The sequence below is a fragment of the Podarcis bocagei genome, assembly GCF_964188305.1.
Source record: "Podarcis bocagei genome assembly, chromosome: 3".
Lineage (NCBI taxonomy): Eukaryota > Metazoa > Chordata > Lepidosauria > Squamata > Lacertidae > Podarcis > Podarcis bocagei.
In genome coordinates, this window is record NC_138127.1 from 69,581,924 (window position 1) to 69,596,549 (window position 14,626).

Genomic DNA, 14,626 nt, shown 5'->3' on the forward strand with positions numbered 1-14,626 from the left:
TGGGGGCATGCAGGGAGATGCAATGGGAGGAGAGCATGGGAAAGTCCCATTGTGAGAGTGCAGGTCTGTTTTGCTGGCAGATAGATAAACTTGGGTGTTTTCTCTTTCTGTTTAATGTACCCGTCTCAGCTTTGTGGATAACAGCAAAGTATTATGATCTCAGTTGCTGATATCAGTGGGGCAGATAAAGATACGGCTTCATGTTTTTCGGCTTTAACAACAACCTCTGTTTGAAATAGGATGTGGTTAGTGATGACTGTGAAGATTAATTGGAAGATAAAACAAATTAGCTTTATATGACAACATATTCTGGTTTGATACCAAGATTTTTCATACTTGAAAGCAGTATGTTGAAATAAATTATACTTGGCAGGTACGCTAAGCATCTTTTTATAAAAAATTACATCATTCGGCTATTACTAATATCTTGTAACTTTTTCTTTTAAAAAAATGTACCATGGAGCTCAGCCAGTTTCTTAAATAGAAAATCTTTACTAGAGCTATCATTCAATTCATAAGTGCAGAGCAGTAATTTTTTACTTAAACACACACACACACACACACACACCAGTCCAGCTTCTTGATGCCAAATCTATAAATATCCAGGATATAAAGGCAAAGCATTATTGCATACTTGCTCTATTCTGTTACTGTGGTAGGATTATATTACTGCTCTGTCTGGTCTACAACCTTGACCAGCTTCTAAGAATGTAAACCTTTATAAAGTGCTTTCATTATGGGAAAATGGGGCTGTTTGGGATGTATATATGCATGAGATCGATCCATTCTTGTAAATAGTTTGGCAGCTTATTTAATAAACTGCACTAGAAAATAATCCGGTATTTTCAGAAATTGATATTTGGATGAAATGCTTGGTACCATTTAAGGACTATAACCTTGCATGTGGTCCCTGACTTCTAATAATCCTAGACTTGTTTTTCAAGGCTGGCACTGTTTCCCCCATTGCAGGCATGATTCCCAGTCATTTTGATCATGGTTGAGATGGGAATGGCCCATGAACTCAGGTTTACCTTTGCCCTCCCTTTCTTTCTTGCATATCCCCCACCCCTGCTTTTCTAAATTTGATTACAGTGGAGTACTACTACTGCTGCTACTTATTATATTGCTATCCAAAGTGTGTGAAAACCTAGAGGACAAAGGAGCCACTTTAAATTTAAAAAACTGATGTTGGTGTTGTCTTGTATTGAGTGGCAATACACAAGGTGTTTTTCCTCTGCTTCTCATTTTTTGTTTCCTTCTCAGTCCCATTTCCTAGTCGCCTCAACACCCCCTTTTTTTTTGTTTTGCAGTGTCTGAAATTGAAACTTTATTTACTGATGACGAGTGCTGGCATCTTGCTGTTCAGTTCCACCTGGAGTGCGCTTACACGTTTTTGCATTACTATGAGTATAAAAAAGCCAAAGAACACTTTCTTGCAGCCAAAGACATAACCAAGCTACAGATTAATTTAACAGGTATGTTTCTTTTCCCACTTCTTGAACATTAATATTTAACGCTAACTAGGTTTTGTGTTACTTGAAAGTTGGAAAAGGAAGATAATAGAGAAAGTGTTCAAGAGTGCTAACCTGTTTCTGTGGTGCTTTATTTGGGAATTACCTTCGATGAAATCCTAGAACCACAGAATAAAATTATAGAATAGTAGAGTTGCAAGAGACCCCGAGAATCATCTAATCTGACCTTCCTTCAATGCAGGAATCTCAACTAAAATTTTTGGTTTCGTTCTACAAGTATAATTTCTAACATAAGTATGTTTAGGGAAGCTTTTAATGTTTGATGCATTACCATATTTTAATATTTTGTTGGAAGCCACCCAGAGTGGCTGGGGAAGCCCACCCAGATGGGCGGGGGTATAAATAATAAATTGTTGTTGTTGTTGTTGTTATACCTGCTGGATCAGGCCTGTGGCCCATCTAGCCTAACACATTGGCCTATTCTCACAGTGCCTAACCAGATCTTTGTGGGAAACCTACAAGGCAGTATGCAGGATCAGGGCTCAAGAACACTCCCTCTTCCTGTGATTTCCAGCAACTGGAATTCAGGTGCATATTGCCTCTTAACAGCTGAGGTGGCCACTGTGGCTAGTAGCCACTGGTAGCCATATCCTCCATGAATTTGTCTAAACCTTTAAAACCTTCTAAGTTGGTGGTCATCAGTGCCTCCCATGGAAGCAAGTTTCATAGTCCAAATGTGTCCTGTGTGGGGAAAAAGTATGTCCTTTCATCTACCCTGAACCTTCTAACCTTCTAATTCAGCTTCATTGATATCCCCAAGTTCTAGAGTTGTGAATGAGAGAGAGAAACTTTTTGTCCACTTTCTCATGCTATGTGTGATTTTACAAACTTCCATCATAAGACCTCTTCCTCACCTTTTCTCTCAAGTAAAAGTCCCAAATGCTGCAACCTTACCTCATGGAGGAGTAGCTCCAACCCCTTGATCGTTTTGATTGCCCTTTTCTGAACTTTGTGCTTCTTTTAGTTTTCTGCGTAGGATGCCTATTCATTAGATTGCATATGTTTCCTTGAATACTGGTTGCTGGCACAGAGGGAAGTGGGAAATGGACAGAAATCCCCTCTTCAGTTCAGAAGGCTTATATGTGGTCAGTCTTTAGGAACTTGGTGCATGAACTATCTCACCATTCATTGCCTCTAGAAATAAACCCGTCTCAGTTGGTAGAGCATGAGGCTCTTAATATGAGGGTTGTGGATTTGAGACCCACATTGGGCAAAAGATTCCTGCATTGCAGGGGATTGGACTAGATGGCCCACCAGGTACCTTCCAACTCTACAATTCTAGGATTCTTCCATGATAATTGACTATTTGGTGGTTCTCTGTCTTTTTCAGCTAATTGTTTTGGTGCTGGCTCTGCTCTGCCTTATTTCTCTCCCCACTCCCCACTGCCTTCTCTTGTTTTATCTTTTAACTGGCATGTTCTGTAAAAAGCTGTATGATCTGGAGGAATTGCCAATATTGTGGGATGGGTTTACAACTTGCAGCTGGTAAGCTTTGGGTGAAGAAGGAATACTGGAGTGGGAGCATTTAGAGTAAGTATTAGCACATCAAAATACAGCTGTGGTTCGTATAAACATGACTCAGTTGGGAGCCTGCTTGCTTTGATCTCTGCCTTGCTCTTTCCAATTTTAATGTCACTGAGGCTAAGTAAGTTGTGAAGTGTGAGGATGTCATGTACAATCCCTGAAGAGAACAGAGATCCTCGTTTGCAAGTGACGCCCACAGTTTAATAATGGTGAATGAAATTACTTGTTTATCAGTTGCAAGGTACAATAAAAAAACATAATGGGGCTTTTTGCAACAAAAAAGTGTTGGCTTCTCATTCCTTTAGGAGTGTAAGCTTGACCAAGAGGCAACACTGAGTTACTGATTTTACCTGTTAATAATGTACAAAGCTAATAGTGATCTGCTGACCTGACACATCTTGTTGAGGAAGCACCTATCACACACAGCATCAGGAGCACCAGCATTATATACCATTGGGGAGAAGAGTCGTAGCACATATTTTTTCATTTAGGTTCAATTTCCAGCTCCTTCTATTAAGAAAATTTCAGAGGTAGGGCTGGGAAAGGACTCTGTGTGCAAGACTTTGCAGAACCATGTCAGTAAGGATAAACTGAACTGGCCTAGATGGACCAATTGCCTGACTTTGCTTAAGAAAGCTGTCACCTCTTTATATTCTCAGAAATGCATCAGAGAGCACCTACCAAGTATGTTATGACAGGCGTTGCTGTGATTCTAGGGGCATAAAATTCTCAAGATTAATTACAATAAATACTTAAATCAGGATTAGGACATAGCTGGTTCATGAGCCATTCTTCTGTCCTGTTTGTTGCGCCTAATCTTTGCTCTTATTTGGGCTAGTTCTGCCTATCTGCACACAACTCATGAATTTATTTGCATCTATGGATAAACTTGTAAGTATTCATGATTGTCTTACGGAGCTGGAGTCCAGGTTCTGTTTGACTCCATGCTCAGGTTAGCATAGTTTTTATGCTGCAAGATAATGCCTTAGAAGTAAATGCCTATTTTTCAGTTGAATTTAAAATAATCAAGGTTTCAAACTATACTTGGCCTTTATCCATGCCTTAATGAGCAGTCCAAGTGGAACTCGTAACAGGGTGAAAAAATCAACAAATAATCAACTCTGATTGATTTAAACTTGCCGAGTTTTCAACTACAAGGACATTTGTCTTAATATAATTGTCCTCACAGAAGTTTCCTGTGAATTCGTGCCAGAAAAGACTGGAAGAAGAATTGTACAGTTTAATTTTAAAGAGCATGTAGCACCTGCTGTACTTTAAATTATTTAGTGTGTTGATGTCAATTGGCAAGTTACACACAACTTCCCAAGGGTGCCATAAGCTAAGTTAACACGGTACAGCTCTTGCACAGTCCAAAGCCGATTTATTCTGTGTCAGTTTAGAGCCTAATAAGCATACATTGAAAACCAACAGAGCTCTACCTCTCTTTTAAATCAGAACCAGTGAAGGCGGTGAAGGTCCTGTGTGAGTGTCTGGAGGCGGTTGGAGGATGGATGGCGGCTAACAGATTGAGGTTGAATCCTGACAAGACAGAAGTACTGTTTTTGGGGGACAGGAGGCGGGCAGGTGTGGAGGATTCCCTGGTCCTGAATGGGGTAACTGTGCCCCTGAAGGACCAGGTGCGCAGCCTGGGAGTCATTTTGGACTCACAGCTGTCCATGGAGGCACAGGTCAAATCTGTGTCCAGGGCAGCTGTTTACCAGCCCCATCTGGTACGTAGGCTGAGACCCTATCTGCCTGCGGACTGTCTCGCCAGAGTGGTGCATGCTCTGGTTATCTCCCGCTTGGACTACTGCAATGCGCTCTACGTGGGGCTACCTTTGAAGGTGACGCGGAAACTACAACTAATCCAGAATGCGGCAGCTAGACTGGTGACTGGGAGCGGCCGCCGAGACCATATAACACCGGTCTTGAAAGACCTGCATTGACTCCCAGTACGTTTCCGAGCACAATTCAAAGTGTTGGTGCTGACCTTTAAAGCCCTAAACGGCCTCGGTCCAGTATACCTGAAGGAGCGTCTCCACCCCCATCAGTCTGCCCGGACGCTGAGGTCCAGCGCCGAGGGCCTTCTGGCGGTTCCCTCACTGCGAGAAGCAAAGCTACAGGGAACCAGGCAGAGGGCCTTCTCGGTAGTGGCGCCCGCCCTGTGGAACGCCCTTCCAGCAGATGTCAAAGCGATAAACAACTATCTGACATTCAGGAGACATCTTAAGGCAGCCCTGTTCAGGGAAGTTTTTAACGTGTGACATTTTACTGTATTTTTGGTTTTTATGGAAGCCGCCCAGAGTCGCTGGGGAGGCCCAGCCAGATGGGCGGGGTATAAATAATAAATTATTATTATTATTATTATTATTATATTTTTGGGTACTTCTAAAGTTTGGAACTGGTTCAGGTTGGTCAAGAGCCATTGAAAGTTGGGGCCAAACTGGATGTGGCACCAAATGCATCTTGGCATTTGAGGTACACATTTTTTTTGTAATGTAAATTAGTGACTGATGGTGTTAATGGGGAATTTTCCCCCAATGAAGGAGCAGCTTCAGAGGGACCATTGCAGGGGCGGAGGTTAAATTGCCATTCCACATGTTATCTCAATAATTAAGTCTGCCTGATCATATTTACATTAACATGCTTGTTTTTTTAAATGCCAATATGCATTTTATGTCACCTCCAGTTTGGCCTTCCTTTGGATAATCATGAGTAACACGTCAGTAGTACTGCTCCTTTATGCACCGTGAAGGCAACATTGGGTGTTCTTGGCTAGAAAGAAGCCTGCTCAGTGGAAACTCCTGTTAACACATTTTTGAGGACATTTCACATTGTTACTGTGGTCCAAAAATATATCATGACAGTCTGCCCTTAAATGCAATACACTCTGTTTAAATCAGTAGCATAGGAGGAAGCTGAGTAAAGATCCAAAACGTGTGCATTTATTTATGGTCAGAGTGAAGGAATAGGTTATTTGGGTGTCAGTACCCAGATTAGTGAGGTTAAGTGGGACTTGCCAATGTCAAAGAGAAGATCTGTTGCTGTGGCCTCAGTGTGAGCTAATGAAGGTCTCTCGTAAGTGCTTTAGTGCTGAGGGTGAAGGGGAAAGGCTGCATTTTATCACAGTGGTGTCATGTCAGTAAAAAGCAAAACTAAGTCCAGGCAAGTCTGAATGGATTTCTTTCAGCTGAGTTTGGACCCATCAGTAGGGAGAGTGGTGGCATCCAAATTTGTAACAATAGAAGATGTTAATGCAATATGTTAAGAGCTGATAGATTTTGTTTTGACCCACTTTACATGCTGATTTACTAGAGAGGTAAACAGCTGCTTTTGAGGCTTTGTGGTCTGACTTGCTGTAACTTGAATGAACACAAATTTAGTGTTTTTCAAAAGCATATTTTTCTGCCAACGGAAAGGAGAAAAGTATTTTCTGTTTCCATTCTGTTTGGGTTTTAAATGAGCATTGTCAGACTGAATATTTTATGAGTTAGCTATAAATCTGTACTCAACAGGGCTCAAGCTGGAGTAGCGATGATCCATAATTTAGTGGTGCCACCGTGCTATAATTAGAGAAGCTTGCCTTATAAAGTGGCCAAAACTATAGCATCTCTTTGAAACTGCATGGTAAAAATAGCCCCCCCCCCAAGTGCTTTGCTTAGTTTCTCGAGTATGATTAAATATGATAAATGACTTATTAATTTTGTACTTAGCTATGTTTGTGAAATTGTAATTCCACTTGGGATACATTTTGGAGGAATAATTATTCCTAATTGTTTTATTATAATTTAATTCTAATTACTATATAAGTTACAGCTCCACATACATAATTCTGTATTTTATTTGAAATCTGAACTGTCAAGGCTCTGATTCTATCTGGCCACTATCAGAATCTCTGGAAACTGTTGCTGCAGTCAATATATTATCCAGGGCTGCTGCTTATAAGTCCCTAAGGCAGTATAATTGAGGAGAGCACATTCCGGTTGCCTGACAATCTCTCCCAGTGGTTTCATGTAGTGCTAAATGGGGTAGAAGCTAAAATGAAATCATATTGGACCCCATAAGGCAGGGATGGCCTTGCAGATGTTGTAGGACTCCAAATCCCATCAACCCAGCCAGCATGGCCAGTGGACAGGATCAATGGGAACTATAGACCAACAACACCTGGAAGGCCACAGGTTTCCTCAGTAGTGCTTCCTGGAACCTTCCTCTAGGAAGTCTGTAACTACCACAGAAGGATCATGTTAAACGAGAGACACCCTCAGTGTAGCAGTGTGTCCTTCTAACAGTAATCAGCTTTAATTGTGAAATATACTTATCAAGTGTTTTCAGTTATTTATTTAGCTAATTAACAGTACAGCTTATATTGAAAAAAGCCACTGTTATTAATACAGTGGTGCCCCGCAAGACGAATGCCTCGCAAGACGAAAAACTCGCTAGACGAAAGGGTTTTGCGGTTTTTGCGCTGCTTCGCAAGGCGAATTTCCCTATGGGCTTGCTTCGCAAGACGAAAACGTCTTGCAAGTTTGTTTCCTTTTTCTTAACACCGTTAATACAGTTGCGACTTGACTTCGAGGAGCAACTCATAGAACGTGGTGTGGTAGCCTTTTTTGAGGTTTTTGGTGATTTTTGAAGCTTTTCCAAAACTTTCCTGACACCGTGCTTCGCAAGACGAAAAATTCGCTAGACGAAAAAACTCGCGGAACAAATTAATTTCGTCTTGCGAGGCACCACTGTACTTATTTGTGCTTTGTTGTAAATTTTATTTATCTACTATGACATTTATACCCGTTCTTTGCTCTGTATGGAACTCAGGATGGCATACATGCTGTTTCTAGTCCATTTCCCTTCCAGGCACTGACCAGACTCACACCTGCATAATCTATCGGCAAAGATGTCACATCTTGTACCTTGAGAACATACCCTCATACTCTGTGAAATATGTATGTATGTCTCTTAAAGTGTAACTTCGATATATGTAACTAGAATTTCTGTTTCCTCTTGATGGCCAACTTTCTGCAGGTGCCCTGGGAAAAAGGACAAGATTTCAGGAAAAATATGTAGCACAGCTCATATTAGATGTTCAAAGGGAAGATGGCATCCTCCTTCCTCACTGTGAGCTTAGTCCAGCACCTTCCCCACTTGAAGATTTAACAAAGGTATAGGAATTTTTCTTTTGAAATGTAATGTGTTGTTCAAAATAAGTAGATTGCCATGCTTGCCTGTGTATGTCTTCTAAAAAAAGAATAAAGGGGATTTTGAAGGCCAATAGAAATTAAGACTGCATAATGTGTATGAAAGGTACAGTTATAGTAGCATTTCTTTTATAATGTATAAATCCTACCTCATTGTGTGCTGTAAAATGGTAATCGCAGATTTTATATATACAGCATGTATGTATATATGTATGTATGTATGTATGTGTGTATGTACTTAGTGTGGTGGATAAATCCACAAAGCTTTGGCCATTTTAGCAAGAACTTTCCTGGAGCCTAAAATTCTTTCATACTGCTGTGTGGTTTCAAATATATATTTGGTGCAACATCCTTAGAAACTGCTGCCACCTTAAATCAGAGAGGAGCAAGGGAGAGTGCCAACATGCATGTGTGCTCACTTGTTTGTTTACAGAGGCAGTTTCCTGTTCAGGAGCATTGTGTTTGGGCTGGTGCTCTACTGATAAGCATTGCCTGTATGGTTGTTTGCCTTTCACTAGCAGTGACTCAAACTAGATTCAGACTACAGCGGGAAGATGTGGAAAAAGTATCCTGTTGTTACCGGACAAATCCGAGGGCTCCCTTGGACAAAACAAAGACACCAACCAGGATAACTTGGAGCAAAACAGCAGCCTGTAGGCTTGGCCTTCATTTAACTGTTGCAACAGGGTGTTCCCCTCACTTGCAAGAGAGAGGAAAGACCCAGAAAGATGGTGTGCAAGACCTTATAAAAACTTTTGAAATTCCCATCCTCTAGGTCAAGCCCACCCCCAGAAACATCATGCATACATTACAGAAAGGAGGGGTTGAGGGAGGAGTTGTGGTGGTAACCTGAGTGTCCTGTCACCTGGCTGGTTCCTCCTTTCCCCCTCCCCATGAGTCACTTCCAGGAGACAAAGGGGATTTGGCAGTTTCCTGCCCCCAGAGGGAAGATCTGATCATTGTCCTTTGTTTCAGTCCATGCTGAATCCACTCCCATATGCAAGTTCTTTGTGATCTTGATGGTCTTCTGTCTAGGACCATCAGGGTTGGCATAGCAACTGGGCAGGGCTCCTGTGGATGTGCTGGGATGGTGAAGGGATTATGGCTGGCCTGTATCAAACCTTCCCCATTTTGTAGTCCTTCCTTCATGGAGTCAAATAAAAGTGGAACAGTGCAAATCCGATGTATGGTTGATTTTTCTATGAATTTATAACAGAAGCGTGGTGTATGTAGTGTGTGAGAGTGTGTGAAGTTTGTACAAACTGAATGATTGGGGTGGGGGGTTCCTGCTACACTGTGTTACCATGGATTTGTTGTTGAAAGCAGCAGTTTCAGTGAATAGCCTTTGCTATTCTAGGGCAGTATTCAATGAAATAGTTGCATGCATGCAAGCAGGGGGTGTTCTGGGCGGGGAAGGGCGTCCGCCCCGGGTGCCATTCCAAAGGGGGGGTGACAAAATGCCAACCCCCAATCGGCGGCACCTCCTAGGGTGCTTGGAGGGTTTTGGGGAGACCCAGAACAAATTTAGGGGTGCATGCAGGGAGGAGAGGGAGAGAACGTTTCATTGTACAGGAATAAATCATTGTGCTGGCAGAATGTTTGCCCTAGCGCTATCTCCAGTAACATCTGTGTAGGCCATACAGAGTACAGGGAAAGTTCACAGCAGCCTGTATTGCAACCTGGAGCAGCATGCTGAGGTAGACATGCAGTTCTCTGCACTATGGTCCATGTGTTCCTCCACATTTGCACATGGCTTAGCATTAAGTCTAAACAAGGGATACTGGTTTGTTTTGCTTTATAGATGTGATCTGTCTCTTAAGGTTTGTTCATAGTTTTCTGATTAGATATAATGATAAACTGGGGGTTGTTTCCTTCACATGCTTGCAAAGAGGAGCAAAGCAGCCCAGATTGCCACATTCACAGCAAGCCATTAACTAGGGTCCAGTGTGACATGTTTAAAAAATGCCACTTGGTGTACATGTACATTTAAAAGCCAAGTCATTAGATATCAATAATATTAATCAGTCTAGCACAGTGGTTTTCTAACTTTATGTTCTCATGGATAATTTTCCACATCGGCTTTACTGAAAAACCCTTTAGCAACCATCGCAGAACTTGTGTGTGTTAATTCTGTTTTCCATTCATGGTTCTACAGCTCTGTCAGTTGTCCTGCATTATTTTAAAAAATCATCTTCAATACAGTTGTTTTTCTACTAGGAAAGAGAATACATTTCTTTTTACTGATAAGTCAATATGAGAATTTATATTTTTGGCAGAGTTCAACACCAATGCTGCTGTTAAGGGTTTTTTTTATTGTAATTTTCAAATAGCTGAGCAATTTTAATGTGAATGATCACTTATGTGATTTCCCCCCCCCCCACCCAACAGAATTATGATTTAAATGATGACACAGTGTTAAATGAAATAAAGTTTGCGGAATCTCATCAGAACCAGATGCCTGACTTATGTGCAGAAGAGCTTGCTGTTATCCTTGGAATTTGGTAAGATGATATCCCTTGGTTCCACTTCGTCACTCTCTCAAGTGTATGGCTGCAGCAAAATGATGGTTCCATAATAACTTGTTGGTGAAGTACTTTTGGGGATGAGGTTAGATCCACACATGCACTTGCCCGTAGGGCTGGTTGAAGATTCCTTCTATTTGTACCTTCTTCACACAAAGCAGGAGACTAAGGGCCAGGTTAAACTCAGTTGTGGAGCTATTGGAAGTCAATGCAATGAGTCCCATAGTGCAATGGAACTTCTCCCCCATATCTGCTTGGGAGAAGAGAAGGAAGATTATACCATCTAGAAAGCAGAAATGTTTGTGCTGATGAAATGTTCTGCTTAGAGTGACATTGAATTTCATGTGATTTGACTGCTCTTTCACTTTAACAGCTTGGTGTATTATAACATATATCTGATCTGATAATCTGAAAGTTTTGTACATGATATTTATAGCTGCCTCACAAGTTTTGAAAATGAATTTCAGAATGTTTATATTTAACAGACAGTAAAATTTGACTGATTGGCAGGTGTTGGATTAATTTCATTAATCCCTCTTTGGAGGTTATTCTCTGGGCATCTCTCCTTTTTCTTCAGCTGGACATCTTAATTATATGTTAAATCCAGCTGAAAATCCAGCTATTGTGTATTGTATTTTTAATACTGTATTGTAATTGTCAGACAACTTAATGTATTTAATTGATTAGCAATAATTTTATTTTAGCTGATTTGTACCCAAAATCTTCATCCAAAGTTGCCTGATGTGATTAACGATATAAAATGCAAAAACCAGTAAGGCTCAGAATGTGATTTTCCCCCCTTCTACGCAGCATAGACTTTCAGAAGAACAACCCGGTTCATAAGCTCACAGAAGAGGAGCTGCTTGCTTTTTCATCAGTAAGACACTTACCTATCTCCACTTGCATTGTGTTTAAACATTGTTTAATTGCTTCTCCCTCTGCACATAGTAGAAGGAGCAGCCAGATTAGGCCTGGTGGTCCTGCCTCCGTCAGTTTCCTCTTGTTCAGGGGATGGTCTGAAAATGCCTTCTGTGCCCATATCGTTGAACACACAGAGGCCCTTGGGCACAGCTAGAAATCCTGGGTGATTAAGTTTCACAGTTTTGTGGAGGGATCTGTATAGATTATGCAAAAGTATTTCTTAAACCACTTTTCATTTGCATCGCAGACTGTTCATGGCTCTCTATCAGGCGTTGGGAACCTCAGTCCTATGTGTGAAATTGTGGCCCTCCAAGCAAGCCCCTCTGTCTGGCTCTTTGAACTCTTCCCCAGGCAGCCCCCTTCCCTGACCCTGCTTCGCACCTCAATGTTTTTGCCTGGCTGGAATGTGCCCTTGAGCACTGAAAATGCCTCTTGCTTGTCTGGCAATAATAACAACCATCATCATCATTTATTACTTATACCCCGCCCATCTGGCCGGGCCTCTCCAGCCACTCTGGGCGGCTTCCAACAGAATATTAAAAACACAATAAAACATCAAACATTAAAAACTTCCCTAAAAAGGGCTGCCTTCAGATGTTTTCTAAAAGTCAGATAGTTGTTTATTTCCTTGACATCGGATGAGAGAGTGTTCCACAGGGCGGGTGCCACTACCGAGAAGGCCCTCTGTCTGGTTCCCTGTAACCTCACTTCTCGCAGGGAGGGAACCGCTAGAAGGTGTCTGGGCAGAACGATGGGGGTAGAGATGCTCTTTCAGGTATACTGGGCCAAGGCCGTTTAGGGCTTTAAAGGTCAGCAGCAACACTGAGGGGTGTGTAAGTTTTAAAAACTAGCCTGCTGTACAAAAGTAAAATGTACATATGTTGCTCCAACCATCGCTAGCAAGCGGCCAGAAGAGAATGTGGCCCTGAGGAAGAAGGGTCCCCCATCCATGCACTATGCTGTTTGTCTAAAGTGCCATCTTCAGTTTGTGTGTGGCATGTAGTCACATTCCTAATAGTTGTATGGGAAAGCAATCTAATCCCGCGAGCTAAGTGTTACACTTGGAGTAATTGCCTGACAAAATTGTCTTGGACAAATTGCTTTACATGCTCAATCCCCACTGACCAGGAGTGGTGTTCGGTGACAGAGATTACCTAGTATTTTGACAAGTTCAAATACATGTCCAAAAGCTGTTCAGAGTTCAAAGTTGTTTCTGGGCTTTGGGGGCTGATGGTGGGTGACTTGGGGGAAGCTGGAAATGTGGCTAGCTTCCAGCTTTTGGTATGATACTACCTTAATGAGCACATTTATCAAAGAAGTATTCTTCTCATGGTTGAAACAGAGAAAAATGATACAGTATTTAGAAGCTCCTTTATATCCATAAGAATTCCCATCTATCTTTGTATTTTGCTTTGTGCACCGTTTCATTACTGGAGAAAATACAGCAATTCTCCCCCAAGTGAACTGAATGAGTGCATTCTGGTTTCCTTGATTTCTATTCTAGCTGTTTTAAAATTATGAAACCAGAGAGGCTCGATTAAGAGGTTGGCTTTATGAATTGCTTTGTTCCTATGCCTGCTAAAGCTTTTACTGAATACTGCATTTGAGATAATACCAGAGAGGAAACGGACAATAATAGCCACTTGTAGCAGAAATGTAGGCTTGTATATATGGTATTTTTCATACCCAGTTTTATTTGTGTGTCTTGAAGTAATGAAGCTCTTATTTGGGGCAAATTCTTCATGTAGGGAACATGTATACTGAAACAAGTCTAGAGAAGCTTATTCCAAAATACATTGTGTAGACTTTAAGGTGCCACTATACTCGTTTTGTCTGCAAATGGCTAGCATGGCTGCCCCTCTGAAAGTTATTACTACTGTGCCATCTAGTGGCTGATTATTTGAATACAAGTGCACCAGTGCACCTTTTGTTGCTCAGTGAAGGAAATTTCAAGGAAACTTTTGCTGCCCGTGAACGATGTATTGCCTGTTGTCAGCCATTATACTTATTGCTAGTGTTAATACTGATCATAAATTGGCCATGGGGGAAGAACCTTCTCAAAGCGTCTTTCTTTTGCGCTAAGTCTCTAACCTTCACTGTACTTCAGGAAGTTGTGGAAAAATAAAAGGAAAGTTTCTAGTTCTCAGGTGCTTTTGGTTAGAAGCCTCCAATTATATTTGCCAACACCGTAAGCATCTTCTTGGTTTATGCAAAAAAATTAATTACAGAAAGAGAGTTTTTCAGTAAAGCCAAGATTGATGTTTGATCCTAGCTCCGCTAACATCATATACACTGTTGTGTGTATGTGTGAGCAGGCATCTTCTCAGCCTACATGTGGATTCCTAAATCTGCAGGCTGGTTAGATGGTTGTCATACATTCATCTGATATCTACTTAAATATGAGACGTGTCAAGATATCTTAAAGCATCAGCATCCATACAGCTCTTTTTAAAGTGAGTCGTGAGTCACCACTTCATTGTGGGCATTGTAGCTCAGAATCCCAGTAACCATGTTGATCTGTCAGCACACAAAAATCCAGATCAAGGTTGGTGATGTTTTGATGAACCCAATGACTTTTTTTTTTGTATCGAACACCTGCATTTGAACAAAAGGCCAGGGGAAACAGTGAAGGATGGGTAATTGTTGTTGTTGCTGCTTCAAGAGAGGTCCAACTTAACTTTCAGCAGCCTATGTTCCTTCCATACCCCTAGTCTTTCTCAGGGTTTTTGAGTTGAGCAGGCTGTTATCACTAGAGTAAGTCCCAGCCTTTTCTCATCAGGAACCTTAAGTTTCAAATTATATTGGTTGGCCACTTCATTCAATATACACTTGATTTCTCTTATTCTTTCCCTCCTTGCACTCCATCAGAGCTGTGGCAATCCATAACTCACAGTCCCCTCCATCTGGAATACTTATCATTTTCATTTAGCTT

The 14,626-nt window shown here is 41.4% G+C and overlaps 1 protein-coding gene across 1 annotated transcript in view; it reads left to right on the forward strand.

The window, feature by feature from the left end:
- Positions 1–14,626, forward strand: part of TTC27 (tetratricopeptide repeat domain 27) — a 97,875-nt gene that overhangs the window by 11,276 nt on the left and 71,973 nt on the right. The window contains exons 6-9 of the mRNA XM_081188072.1: positions 1,311–1,475; positions 8,079–8,215; positions 10,640–10,752; positions 11,584–11,650. Of these exons, the coding sequence (XP_081044198.1) occupies positions 1,311–1,475; positions 8,079–8,215; positions 10,640–10,752; positions 11,584–11,650 (482 nt within the window). The remainder of the gene's footprint in view (positions 1–1,310; positions 1,476–8,078; positions 8,216–10,639; positions 10,753–11,583; positions 11,651–14,626) is intronic.